Source organism: Carlito syrichta, unplaced genomic scaffold, assembly GCF_000164805.1.
Source record: "Carlito syrichta isolate Samal-C Ts95f unplaced genomic scaffold, Tarsius_syrichta-2.0.1 Scaffold307105, whole genome shotgun sequence".
NCBI lineage: Eukaryota > Metazoa > Chordata > Mammalia > Primates > Tarsiidae > Carlito > Carlito syrichta.
The window spans coordinates 76,675-91,572 of NW_007251201.1; the positions used below are offsets into that span (position 1 = coordinate 76,675).

At 36.7% G+C, this 14,898-nt stretch overlaps 2 protein-coding genes across 2 annotated transcripts in view; one reads left to right on the top strand and one right to left on the bottom strand.

The window, feature by feature from the left end:
• Positions 1-3,764, top strand: part of KCNMB3 (potassium calcium-activated channel subfamily M regulatory beta subunit 3) — an 11,443-nt gene extending 7,679 nt beyond the window's left edge. Inside the window, exons 2-3 of the mRNA XM_008063855.1 lie at positions 1,741-1,939; positions 3,369-3,764. Coding sequence (XP_008062046.1) covers positions 1,741-1,939; positions 3,369-3,764 — 595 coding nt within the window. The remainder of the gene's footprint in view (positions 1-1,740; positions 1,940-3,368) is intronic.
• Positions 3,765-8,910: 5,146 nt separating this feature from the next.
• PIK3CA (phosphatidylinositol-4,5-bisphosphate 3-kinase catalytic subunit alpha) overlaps positions 8,911-14,898 on the bottom strand; it is a 30,543-nt gene continuing 24,555 nt past the window's right edge. The window contains exons 17-20 of the mRNA XM_008063853.1: positions 14,040-14,210; positions 13,426-13,543; positions 13,168-13,319; positions 8,911-12,337 (exon numbers count right to left, since the gene is read on the bottom strand). Coding sequence (XP_008062044.1) covers positions 12,067-12,337; positions 13,168-13,319; positions 13,426-13,543; positions 14,040-14,210 — 712 coding nt within the window. The 3' untranslated portion in view covers positions 8,911-12,066. The remainder of the gene's footprint in view (positions 12,338-13,167; positions 13,320-13,425; positions 13,544-14,039; positions 14,211-14,898) is intronic.

Here is a 14,898-nt window from a genome sequence, read left to right on the forward strand (position 1 = left end):
CCAAGTAGCTGGAACTACAGGTGCGCGCTACCACACCCAGCTGATTTTTGATTTATTGTAGGGATGAGGTCTCGCCAAGTTGCCCAGGCAGGTCTTGAACCCGTGGGCTCAGGCAATCCACTCACCTCAGCCTCCCAAAGCGTAGAATTACAGGCTGAGCTCGGCTGCCAATCCTTTTCTTATAGTATTATGACAATTGTTCAAGGCTCACATTTTTTGCTTTTCTAAGCATTCCTGGAAATTGCTAAGTTAAAGTAATTAAGCGAATGCTTAAGAGAGGCACGCTCTCCTCTCTCTCCTGCCTCATGCTCCTGTGCCATCTCAGAGAGAGCTTTACTCCATAAAAAAATGGTAGTTAAGAAGGCCAGGAGCTCATGCTTGCCCACTCCCTCAGTCCCTCATCTCTCAAATGACAGGTTTTGTCACAGCTGTAGGCAGAAGGACACCGAAGGCTACTGAAGGAACGTACTCGTGTCTTCAGCTTTAAACACATCCCCGGTTCTATGAGAAAGACTCTGACCTGGCCCTTGCACATACAATGCACCACTCTAAAGAATAGAACTTTCTAAAATCTTTGTGGAAAATTCAGATCCAATCAGACTCAGTTCAGAACTTGGTCAAGATTTAGAGAACTGGAGTTCTAACAGTTAACTCTGAAGTACTATCTCAAGATGCCTTGTTTAAACAAGTATATAAAGCAACTTGGTGAAAAAACAGGCTGGCACTAAATCTATGAAAGAATCTGATTTTCCATGTTCATGTTTTCACTTGCCTGATATTTTTTTCTTCGGCCATAGCTAGTGAGTGTTTTACCCTGGACCTTGGGGTCATGTTAATCTGCACAGTGTGTCTCGGTAAGCTGTATTAATAAAGAAAAATGTTACTTACAGTCAAAGATATTGAGAGTGCTGTATGAGCCTAGCTAAACAATGCTTTTCTGACTTGATTGATTGATTGATTGGGTTGTAGTCTCATATCGTCGCCCAGGCTGGAGTGCAGTGGCATCCTCATGGCTACCACAGCCTTGACCTGCTCAGGCAGGTAATCCTTTGGCCTCAACCTTCCAAGTAGCTGGAACTACAGGCATACGCCATCACACCCGAGGAATTTTTTGATTTATTGTAGAGATGAGGTCTCGCCAAGTTGCCTGGGCTGGTCTCAAACCCATAGGCTCAGGCAATCCTCTCACCTCGGTCTCCCAAAGTGCTAGAATTATAGGTATGAGCCACTGTGCCCGGCCCAAAGGCACATTTTCATCAGTGGGCGCCTTGAGATGATAGGCACGAGAGATGATGAGATTTCTGAGTGAGTGCAAATCTTGGCGGTTACGATATTCAGGGTAACATTGCTTCCAGTGTAGTCTCCAAATACTTGCTTCTTAAATACTATAAATATACAGATTCCTGGGCCTCAACTCAGACCTACTGAACCAGAATCTCTGGGAGTGAAGCCGTAGGATCCACATTTGAACACATCCTTCACTCTAACAAATTCATTCAGGAGGATTTGAAGTTCAAAACCCATTGATCTAAGGGTTAGCATAGTAAGAAACATGGCAGGAGGATCAGAAGTGAGATGGAACTTGGCACTTGGCTGCTGTTCATCTGTCTCTGTGTCCTCCATGCCTTCTGTAAGGGTCCTATAGCACCTCAAAACAGACAAATGCCTTGGGCTACCATGTAGGAAATGGAGAATTTAGTTTTATAGTAGGTGAAGAACATGTATTTTTTCAAATAGAAGCACTCAGAGAGAAGAATCGAGCTGCACAACCATCCACACACAGATCACGGACGACTGGCTGGACTGTGCCTTCTCCTGTGGTTTAGACTGCCGATGTCAGGGGAAGTACCCATGCCTTCAGGTGTTTGTGAACCTCACCCACTCGGGTCAGAAAGCTCTTCTACATTACAATGAAGAGGCTGTCCAGACAAATTCCAAGGTAATGTAAAGTTCATGAAATTAGAGCTCTTGTTATAGCGACCCTTCCATGGCAGACTGTCCCTAGCAGGGTACATAACCCAGGACAGTCTCTAGAAATCCATCTGTTTCCTTTTGGTGAACAATTTAATAGTGATCAAATCAGGATAAATGAAGCTAAACGCATTCTTGGAGGAGAAACAGAGCATATAGAAAGGAGAGGAACTGACTGGGTATGGTGGCTCACGCCTGTACTCCCAGCACTTTGGGAGGCCAAGGCGAGAATTGCTTGGATGTAGGGATTCAAGACCAGCTTGGGCAACTTGACAAGACCTCCTCTCTAAAAAAACGATAAAAAATTAGCTGGGTGTGGCAGCATGCACCTGCAGTCCCAGCTACTTGGGAGGCTGAGGTGGGAGGATTGCCTGAGCCCAAGAGATCAAGGATGTCATGATCCATGATCGTTGTGATCATGCCAAAACACACCAACCTGAGTGACAGCGTGGTATCTGGAATGTGCTGGCTGAGCCAATGAGTAATTTGCAGTCAGTCTTACCTGTAAAGATGCCACTTCCCATCATTATCAAACATGTTAAAATGTACTCAGTCTACCTTAAACCAAGCATGGAATTTTTCTTATCAAATAACTTTAAAAGGTTATTATAATTTTTACTTTAATGAGTTACACAACTGGTTCATATTATTTATATTTACACCTAACTATACAAGTTGTTAGATTGGTTGACGTGTTACACTTGGTTATCTTTAATTAAGTACTAATTTCAGTCTGGTAGTTTTTTATTTGGATGCAATTATTTCTAAGCCTTTGGACATTTTGTAGACGCTTATAACACAGTAGATCAGGTGCCTAATGCATATGGTGATAAACCTCAAGTTTTTTCGAAAAATCACCAGCTGACGGAGCTCTCTTCTCTCCGCTGGTTCTGCCTCCCAGGAACCAAAGCCCAGGTGGGACTAGCTGTCCGTGGGCCTAGAGCAAAAGCTTCCATGCATTTTTCTTTAGGGAGATTTTGCTGCAGTAGATCAAGAGAAAGACAAGAGGCATTACTAGGTGTCGAAAGCTTGCAGTAGGGTTCAATACGTTTTTGTTGAATGGACAAATGGATGCATACTTTCCAGGAAAAGACTAAGGACCTGCATGTGGGCAGCAGTCATAGTCCTTATGCCATTGGTCAGTGCTTCTCCTGCAATGGTGCAAACTCTAGGAATTCCTTCCCACATCCCACGCTTAGCCCTCACAAATGACCATTTCACTCTGGTCCTCTTGTGATCCTTCGCCACGAAGCTGTGTAATACTTTACCACCTTTTAAGATTGAAACTCCTGCCACTATAGCTTCAGCCTGAAGCTATTTCAGAACCAAAACTATTAAGTACTTGGTATTGGTGATAGGGCCCTTACCTTTTTTTTTTTCCTCTCCCATATTCCTAGTGCTTTTACACACCCAAGTGCCACCAAGATAGGAATTATTTGCTCAGCAGGGCTCTGGACGTAAAGAAATTCTTCGATCACAAAAATGGAACTCCTTTTTCATGCTTCTATAGTCCAGACAGATCGAAAAGAGTCATTCTTACAAAAAAGTATGACCAGATGGTTATCTTCCACTGTTTATTTTGGCCGTCACTGACTCTGCTAGGTGGTGTCCTGATTGTTGGCATGGTGCGACTAACACAGTACCTTTCCTTCCTGTGTGAAAAATACGGCACTGCGGTCAGAGATGAGGTAGGTGGCAAAGTATCCTTTACAGGACGGCATCGATTCAAACTGTGGAGTACGGGGAGGAGCAAAGAAACGAGCAGAGAAATCTTAAGACGGCGGCCAAATTAGGACCCAACTATTCCTGCTTGCAAAGACCCATGTGGAGGGTGATTCATGCGTCCTATTTTCACATGGGGAAAAGCCTCATTATGCATTTTCTTTATTCTATAAGTACATATAGTTCATCTCCTTTTCTACTCGAAATCTCTCTCTGCAAAAGCCAAGGAAGCACTTTTCCCCCGCATGGCAAATGAGTCCAAGGTATCCTTTAAGCAATTTCAGTTCCAGCTAGAACCCGACTTACGGAAACAAACGAGGGTATCTCACCTAAGGACCCCCGAACTATCCACCCAACTCTATGTAATACAGTTCACATCAAAATATTTCTCAAAAAACACTCTTAGTAGAGAATAGTTCATTTACGAGAGGAAGATAAGAATCTGGCAGAAAACTTGAGGGAACACGTTCTTTTTTCACCATTCATGACGGAGGAAAGCTGCCACCTAGAAAATTCACTACATCTAGAGTTATTTGTATTTAACCTTGCCGTGTAATTTTTCTTTCGGCAACGTTTTTCTAGTTATTAATGTTCTTCCTAAGCTGCCCTTCAAGGTCGTTCGGGTGGGAGTGGGAGGATGTGGCGAGGCCGTACCGGCTTTCAGCATTCATCTCAGGTAATCCACAAGGTAGACAAGTTCCACAGGGCTGGTCGACCACTGCCTGTCCTTCGATTAATGAATTAGCCATGGCAAGTCATGATGTCACAAGACTTTCCCAACAAAGCACAAGTGCGTTCCAGACTAATTAACTGTGAGTTGAAAAGAGTTTGTGCTGATTTTCCAATGTGCTTCAAAGTATCTTTAAAATTTTACTAAAAAATCTTAAATTATGGAAAACAGGATTTTTGAAGCTACTTTCACATGTAATCAAACCGAAACCTGTGATTCTAAGTCAGCTTAATGCCTTTTAGCAATTAATTTCAAGTCACAAATTACTAAGTAAACTGAATAATGAAAGACAGAATGGTGATTTGCCCAGTAATGAGTAATCCTGGTGTTTTCTTCTATTTCTAGTGTGGAATGGAGGAGAGAACACTTGTCTCAGTAGGATTATTTGACTTGGTAGGCCATAATGACAACTTTTAACATATGTATCCTTGGGCAGATTAGCTAAACTGCCTGAACCTCTCTCTTCTCATCTATAAAATGGGGATAACTTCTTCCATGGTTATTTTAAGGAATAAACAAAATAGGGTATGTGACACACCTAGCTTAGTTTCTAGCATTTAGTAAAGGTACTAAAAAATGTTGGAACATAGATTTAAAAACCTTGTGCCAATCTGCAACACGCAGTGAGCCTTGGTACTTATCACTGGAGAGCTGGGGGTAGGGGGTTTTGAGACTTGATTCCCCTTGGCTCCACCCCTGCTCTCTTGGCTGAATGTGATGTACATTTGAGGCTGAACACTTATTGTCTGAAAGGTGGTGGTAAATCATTTTGTATACCAAAGACTTCTCTGTAAGAAAAAAACATATGCATGCACATTTAAAATCATTCTGTAAGTTGAGATTCTATAGTTTTCTTAAACTGAAGGCACATTTCTATTCTACTTCTTAGTAAATTTGACTTCTACCTAACAATATGCAATTAGGATTTTTCTAACAAGTTCAGAATCACTAATTTGAAATGTAAAGTATGTGTTTCAATTACCAGTTTTCCATTCAGATAGTGGCTACTTGGTTCATTCCAGGAAAGAGAGAGATTATCCTTGGGGAACAAAGTCAATTCAAAGTCACTCAAACCATTTGGCAAATAAATAAAATATAAGTAATGATTTGTTTAACTGCTCAGAAGTACTAAGTTGTTAATGCTCATGTGCATTACTGGTCAAAGAAAAGCTCACACTTACCTTTTGCTACGTTTATGATAACTGAAAGCAAAACCAGCTTGCCTCTAGCCTAACTTCACTTCTAGGTTCTGGTCTTCAAATGACTTGGGAAAAAAAGTCCATCTACACACATTAATTCATACATATATGTATGTACATACATTTCTGCTTAAAATGCAAACATATAATTCTTTATGCTTAAAGAAAGTACACATTTAAACACATTTTTCTAATATTCATCACTTCATCGGGGCAGAATTGGTTTTTAGGGTCTAATAGTTTCAGATTTTCAATCAAGTATCCTTAATCATTGAAAATAACTCAAATACAGCTAAATTTTGATTATTAACAACACTGGTTTGCTTTTCAAAAGAAATGCCAAAATATACTTATCACAGTTTTTTGTTTATATAGTACACTAAGGATTGCTTGGACACAAGTCAAAATATTTTTTTTTTTTAATAAGACAGCGTGATGTTACAGACTGCAAAGGTAAAGGAAAGCAGACATTGACAGTTTCTGATGAGCACAAACAGTAAGTGCAGTCACAGGCCAAACTTCTTGCTAGGAACAGCAAGACTGGGAAGAGGTCTTAAATTTAGTGATACTGTATTATTCTATATTCTCAATATAATAACACATGCAACTTGCTGTGTCAAGTGCTTGTTGGGCCATTGTTAAGAGAATATTAAAAACATTTTTCTCTAACTAATGCAGTATACCACAGGACATCAATTCATTGAATAACAAAGTATAGAGAAACAGACTTGCTACAATTAATGGGGCCAAAAAGGGTGGTTCGAGCTCCTTGTTCAAGCTTCCAAAGTAAACACATCTGACATGTTAGTAGTCTTCTTTTGGTAGTTTCACATTCCCCACAATATGAAAATGTTGTTATGCTACAAAAGGATATATTCTTTTAGATTTTACTCAACCCAGTTAAGATTGAGGACTGAATCACACTGAAATCATTAACTTCATTTGAAACTTGGATTCCATAGTCAAAAACATTTCTAGAAATCAGATAAGGGCCAAGTTCTCCAACCACTCTTTGAAACACCAATTAAATCTAATGAGGGACTTAAAAAAAATTAAATCAATAGATAATGACCACATTTGAAAATTCATACTAGAACTAAATTTAGTCTTATTATATTTTAACATCAAACAATGAAGGTTTTCCATCTCCTCACTAACCTAGAAAAATTAACAAAAATAACAATATCTAAAAATATATATGGTTCTTAGCATAAATTATTGTAGTGACAGATTAAATAAGACTTTCACTGGCTTACAGAATGCATTTATAATCCTTTTCTGTACTTACCTATATAAGAAATGGAGTATATTGTTGGAAGTGAAAATTATTTACCTAACTACACTATACGTATAATGGACTAGCATTATCTTTTTTTTTCTCCACTAGAACTCTTATAGGTAGTTATGTAAAAATTAAGTCAGAATTTCCTTATGGCTCAACCCATCACTCTATGCTAACCAGCAGGGCTGGAATATTCACATACCTAAAAGTCAAGCAAAAGGGATGGCGCCACACTAATAAAAAGGAGGTGCAAAACCTTAATCAGGTGGAATACTTGAATGAAAGAAGTTCCTTTAAAGACTAACATCCCAATTCGGGAGATGCCTAGTAAATTCTAAAGTCTTCTGAATTTGAGAACCTTGATACTTGTTCATACCTTTTATTAAAGACGCCTCTTGACTAGGGCCAGCAAGCAGTGTGTAAGTAGCGTGTGGAAGCACACATACAGAAACTGAACTCATAACAAAGAAAAAAAGAACAAAAGCAATTTCTTTCTTTTTTTTTTTTTTTTTTGAGTCAGAGTCTCACTCCGTCGCCTAGGCTGGAGAGCAGAGGCACACTCACAGCCACCCCAGCAATGATCCGCAGGGCTCCGGCAATCCTTCTGCCTCTGCCTTCCAAGAGGCCCGAATGACAGGTGCTCTCTACCACACCCAGCTAATTTTTTGATTTATTGTAGAGACGAGGTCTCACCAACTTGCCAGGGCTGGTCTCGAACCTGTGGGTTCAGATAATCTACTCGCCTCGGCCTCCCAAAGTGCTGGGATGACAGGCTGAGCCACCGAGCCCAGCCAAGCAATTTCACATGCCAAATTCAAGAACCTAGTACCTTGAGACTCCTTGAACGACAGCCTTTCCCAAATGGCTAGAGCAATGATTACATTTTAGCCCCAATTGTTTTCTAAATATCTTCTATACCATTAAAAACAAGGCATGCCGATTCTGACTTTACAAATCTAACATACAGTGATATGCACCAATTCTGTAATATCAGAGCCTGAAGTATGAATTGTGGTTCATCAATTTTTTTCCCTTTTGAGGTAGTTGCCAATCCAATCTTGCCAAGACCACAGTTATCTTGAGCTAAACCCCATAATCTTTTCAGAGAGTAAAAATAATTTTTAAGAAAAAAGAAAACAGGCTTCCCAGGCCATGGCACATAAGATATATTTACAGTTTTTAATATAATTAAAAATGATTTTGTGTTTATATTTTTAAAAACAGCCCAGCTGTATTATTCTGTCACCAAGAATGATTATTTGAGGATGCTGTCAGCGCTGAGTTTACAGTTCAGCCTTCACAGTCCCATCCTTGATGAAGTTACTTCTCTCATGGTATACACAATATACTTTCACACTTTCAGCCTCCTCTTAGGCCCCAACTGAGTGGGATGGAGATGAAGAATGTAATTCATTCAAGCAACTCCTCCCTGTTCTTCTCCCCGCCTTCACATTCTCCTCTTCTCAAAAACATCTGAAGTATGAAAGCTGACTTTAAATAGAAGCACCACAATTATCTATTAACACCACATATTATCTTTAAACTGAAATATTTTAGCGATGTCTTGAATATCAAAATAATTTCTTCGGATGGACTCTGAGGGTGTGGGTCCAGCCCAGGTCTACAGTTTGTGTAGACACAGAATCAAGAGGAACTAAAACTATTCAGGAAAAGTTAACAGGCTAGCTTGAAAATACTGCTAGAAATTAAATTTCTTTGAAGAGCTGGCAAGCATGGGCTATTGATCAAAATACAAATGACATGGATTTACAAAATCATTAAGAAAAAAACAAATCCAAGTTTATGTGCTATAAAATTTCCATGATGCCTTTAAAATAGGCTACTCACAATTTTTTACAATGCCAAATCAATTTTTTGATGGAAAAAAGAATACAGGTGGACTGTGTTTTACCTATTTGAAAATCACCAATTCATTTAAAATAAAATCCAAGAGGGTATATACAGTCTAATCAAGTCATCATTTTCCTGATTAATAAGAACTACACTTTACACAAAATACTTTATCAGCAGCTGTTTTCATCAAAAAATCAATAGTCAGTTTCACAGTTGAAAAAGTTACACATTAAAATATTTTACAATTCATTATATATTCACCAGGTTCCCATTTCCTAATGGGCTTTTTATATAAAGCAGAATAGAAGGGAAAACCTCAAAGTTGATTACTTTGACACTAAGTTTTACATAGGACACTAAGAACCACAAAAAGCTTAGGTTCTATTGTAAAAGAGCAACCAAATTCCATTCTTTAAAAAAAATCCAACTAGAAACATCTTTTTTTCTTAAAAAAAAAAAAAACCCAAATTCCACAGTAAAATTAACAAATTTCAATTTAACAGCAGTCTAAAAATCTTCAAAATAAACGTATAGCTGACAATATGGAAAAAAGTTAAAGCATAATTTTCAAAGTTATTTCCTGCTACAACGTATTTAAAATTACATTTTATTTTCTTTAGATGTTTCTGTTTTCTCCAGCATAATTATTGAAGGAAATATTTCTCAAGTGACCCAATGAAACTGTAGCGCCAACAGTCAGTTATACCATATTCAGTGACAAGAACAGTCAGTTACAGAACTGTCCAAACTGTGGGAACTGATCTCTGATACTGAGGTACCTGGAAGTGGCTATATTATCGCTAACTTGAAACAGATTTTAGTCACCCATGCAGCATTCAATTAAATGTTTGGTTCTTTGCCTCTCTGTCCCTCAATTCTTTCTTAGATCACAATCTATATTCTTTATAGAATTTGTCTACACTTCAAATATAATTAATTTGGTTGTAATAATTCTTGGAAATAAATGTAAATGATGAAATAAGCTATGTGGATTGTGTGTTTTAATGGTGGAGAGGTTCTGGGAGAAGGAGGGGGATAATTATCTAGACTGATGTGAAACAAAATGCAAACACTATATTTTGTGCAAGGAGGTTCAAGGCTTTTTGGCACTAGGGTAAAACACAGTTCTCTGTTAAATCTTCAGTTTCCACCATCAAAGTTTCAGACTTGTACCATTTTTCTGAGTTTTCCTACTATCAATCCCTGATTTCAAAAAGACTGGGATGTTAGTATGTATCAACTGCCTATATATAAACAACATAAAATGTTAATAAGTTTTAATAAGTTATGAAAAAGAATCTATCTGGTTCCTGCCTAAAACAGAGTTTAAAGTTTGCTTAAATATTCCAAGAAAACTTACAGAAATACATTCCCTTAATCTTCAAATTAATTTTTCTTGTTGGCAATATTATATACATGCTTTAGTGAAGTACCTAAATTTTCAATAATTATGCCCTTTAAGGGTTCTAAAATAGCCAGATAGTAAAAGTATTTGTATTAGAGTCCCTTGTTCACTACTCAAGACTTCTACTACAGGTAACAGATTTCATAAAAGAATATTTTTAAAGTGATGCTGTTTTAGTTGCGTATACAATATTCACTCTTTATAAAGTTGTTTTCCAATAATATGCCTAATCTAGAAAACTGTCAATAAATTATTGCACTTTTTTTGGTGTGGCACCTGGACATTTGCTAAAGCTAATTTCCTAGAACATTAATCATTCATTTCAAATACTGAGCAAAATATCAGATTCTAGCGGGATGGCTAGCACTGGCACCTACATCTTGGGTTCATTTTCTGAAAAGTTTAAGAATGTGTCCTGTGCTTGAATGGTATTTTATAAAGTTGGACAGTGAGCCCAGGCTACTTGGGAATGGGACATGACCTTAAAATGGTTTAATGTCCTATTTTTATTTTTGAGATATAGATACATAACTTAAAAAGGGAAAAAATTCATGGTTTCTATTCCTCCATATTATAAAGAATTATTCAGGAGCATACTGCAGTAGAGAAGTTTAAGCAATCAGGAAGATAGTCTAAATTGTGTTAATTTTGGTGACTAATTTCATACGATTGAGCCATTCTCAACATAAGAGAGGATGGAAGATGGGGGATTCATGTGAAAACAAAGAAATGAAAGGAAAGAGAATGAAGTTTAATCTGTTTTCCTTACGTAGTTCTACACTGGTTATTGGTATAAATGGGACAGTGCCTGAGCCTCAACTACAGACCAAGAGAAAAGCTGACCATGCTGCTACGAACAACAAAAACTTGGGGTGCAAAACAATGCATGACTATGGGACAGATCATGTAAATAAAGAATATATATTAATGATAGTTTCTATAATATAAATAGCCTTTAATAAAAAAAATAATCTTTTTAATAACATTAATACTTCTATTTTCTGGAAAACATGCATGAAAAATGTATTCAGTTCAATTGCAAAAGGAGGAAAAAAATCAACTTCAGGTGAATACTGTACAATTCTGGAATAAGAACTATTCCTGCTCATTCCTTTTCTCTGATGATTTTTTTACTTTGTGGGAGCCCAGAATTTCCCTGGGAAATAAGTATAAGAACCTTGTAAATACTGTCCAGAAAAAAAAGAGCCCCAAAACACTACCTTTTAATAGGTCTCATTTGTGCCTGCTTTCAAAACTGTGCAGATAAGACCTCAAATCATCAAAAAGTTTGATTTATTAAAAAGAAAAAGTCTCTGGTGAAATCTCAAGAGTCCCTTCCACCCCAAGCATTTTTCTTCATTAAACAAGGAGTCAAAAAACCCACTTCAAACTATAAATTGAACAGCAATGGAAAAATAAGAAATTTTCATTCTTTTCCAATCTTATGTAATTTAACATAAACTCCAGTTTACTCAGACCTAATGCAATGACAGCCTTTGTTGTGTCCACATTTCAAAACATAGAACATTTGCAACACAAAGAAGAACATCATTCTTTTTCCTTCTCCATCATTTCTGTATATTTTGGGGATTTTTGTTTTGTTTTGTTTTTTAAAAAAAGATACAAACAATCTTCAAAGTTTACCTTTTTGGACTTAAGGCATAACATGAAATTGCGCATTATTCTAAAGCTTAATTTTGAAATGAACTAGTTTAAGTGCTATCAAACCCTGTTTGCGTTTACATTATTTAAATTATATAGTATTTTATGTCTGTTCTTGCTGTAAATTCTAATGCTGTTCATGGATTGTGCAATTCCTATGCAATCAGTCTTTGCCTGTTGACAGTTTTAACAGTGCAGTGTAGAATCCAGATAGTGAGCTTTCAGTTTCTCAGTTAGCATTTCAGTTCAATGCATGCTGCTTAATTGTGTGGAAGATCCAATCCATTTTTGTTGTCCAGCCACCATGATGTGCATCATTCATTTGTTTCATGAAATATTCCAAAGCCTCTTGCTCAGTTTTATCTAAGGCTAGGGTCTTTCGAATGTATGCAATGTCATCAAAAGACTGTAGTTCTGGCATTCCAGAGCCAAGCATCATTGAGAAAAGATTTATGAAGAGATTGGCATGCTGCCGAATAGCTAGATAGGCCTTGTAACACATCTCCTGAAACCTACAAGTAATAAGAACAGTTTGGTCAGTATAGGGCAGATGATGTTAATTAACACCTTCAGATAATGGCTCAAATGTCACCTAACTAGAGAGGCTTTCTTAGACAAAGCTATGAAAAACAGCATTCCTCTCGGCTCCTCTTGCCGACACCTCTTTATTCCCTGTTTCCCCTTACCTCTCTAGAACGTAAACTCCGTGACGATATGGGCTATATTTATTTATTTTATTATTATTATTATTATTTACTGCTTTAGAACAATGCCTGGCACACCTCAGGAGTTTAATAACCACTTATTAAATGTGTAAGTTGGTCCATAATAAATGCTTTAGGGCTTAGGCTAGGTCAGGACTGAGTTACAGAAAAAGAATACTTTCATTAAAGGTTTTAAAAAAATACTCGAAGGCTTAAGATACACTAATGATATACCACAAGGTGGTAAAAAAAAAAAAAAAGAATAAACAAGGTGATTACAGCTGACAGACTTTCTCCTCAAATTGTATGACTAAAAAATGTTGTATTTAAGCACTAAACATTCTTTGTCAATATAGAGAAGGTGGAGTCCAACTATTTAAAAAGCAGTAAATAAAAACATTTACTGTTTATTACAAGGTTTAAGAGTTACTTTCTTTTTAGGCCTTAAACAGCTCAAGAAATTAAATGGTTTTCCTTTTCATTTTCCTTGACAGCATCACATAAATAAATATAAATAGTTTTGGCTGATGTGGTATAATATAACATCTATTATTTTAAAAGTGTTTGGAAAAATATCAATTATTTCTAATAGAGCAGCAAGTACTCTTTATTTTGTGCTTTTGATTTCTTGAGCTTACCTCTCAAATTCTCTTGTCTTTGTGCATTCTTGGGCTCCTTTACTAATCACTATTAAGAAATCTTGTGTCAAAACAAATGGCACACGTTCTCGTTTATACCCAAATTTTTTCTTCTTGTGATCCAAAAAGTGTCCAAAATCTATATGAAACAGCTTTCAAAAATAAGAAACTATGTTATAGTTTGACACGTGAGGACATACAACATTTGAATTAATATATTTAAAGAACACCAAAACATTTTAAAGAGAAAACCATTACTTGTCCATCATCTTTCACCATGATGTTACTATTGTGTCGATCTCCAATTCCCAAAATGAAGGTAGCTACACAATATCCAGCACACGAACGTGTAAACAGGTCAATGGCTGCATCATATCTATAAAGAAGATATAAACACCTTATGAGCAGTGTTAATGCACAACTTGAGAAAAGACAGTGGTAATTTCTATTTAAACAATGAAAACAATGACATTAGGGAAGAAAGTAATTATGTCCAAAGATCTGAAGAATTTTGAGATTCTGAAGTTTTTGACAGTTTCTAAGGAAATTTCTTGATGTTCCCTGAGCAAAGCATAATTCTTATCGTAGTGAAAGAATATTTATCATGTCATTAAAATCAGTTTTTTTCCAATAATTTTGACATAAAATTTTGAGTGTGCAATTAAAAAAAAATGCTTTAACCAAATTTATTAGAGAATGAAAAAAGGACGGAAAGAGAGATACATGCCAGAGCTAGTATGGGCGAAAGAAACCGAAATTGCTTCTCTGGTCTTAATTCAGGGAATACACACCAACTAACAAACTCACCTAACAAAAACTGACAACACTCATCTAAAAGAAAAAACACAGGAAGAAAGAACAATAAAACTCACATTTCTCCTTTGTTCTTGTCTTTGAGCCACTGATGCAGTGTGTGGCTGTTGAACTGCAGTGCACCTTTCAGGCCGCCTTTGCACTGAATTTGCATAATAGTGTGAGAATTTCTCACCACCTCAATGAGTCCCACACAGTCACCGATTGATAGACAACCATAAGGTAACATTCTGAAAAAGGAGCAACGTTTACAATTAAATAATGGAATTTAAAAATAGCAACTATTTTAATAGGCTAAAACATGTTTTATGTGCAAATCTGACATGCATGATCTTTACTGCTTTAAGCCAATTTAAAATTTCTTAATAGTGTGACAAATGTATTTCTAGAAAAATCCTCAAAATTATTTGTCATCACTTATTAAACCTTCCAATGATAAGGCACTTAAATTATGTGCCAGAAAAGCATTATTTAAAAAGTTATTGTGACAATTACAATTTTGTAAGCATTTATGACTTTAAACATATGGGTGAATTTAAAGACGTTTAATTGACATCTAAACAAAACTGCAGGCAGTTCCCAAAGGACTCATTAATACTTGTAAAAATTACTGAGCACCCCAATGAGTTTTTTTTTATGTAGGTGAATTATATCTACCGATATTGGGAAAAAAAACTTTATAGTATAGTAATTCATTTAAAAATAAGCTATGACATTTTATTATAAATAACATTTTATGAAACGAAACAACTATTACTTAAAAATAGTCTAGTGAGAAGAGTAACATTCTTCCTACACTAAACAATTTTTTTCTGAGATGGAGTCTCACTCTGTTAACCCAGGCTGGAGTGCAGTGGCAGGCTCATGGCCACTACAGTCTTGACCTGCTGGTGATCCTTCTGCCTCAGTCTTCCAAGT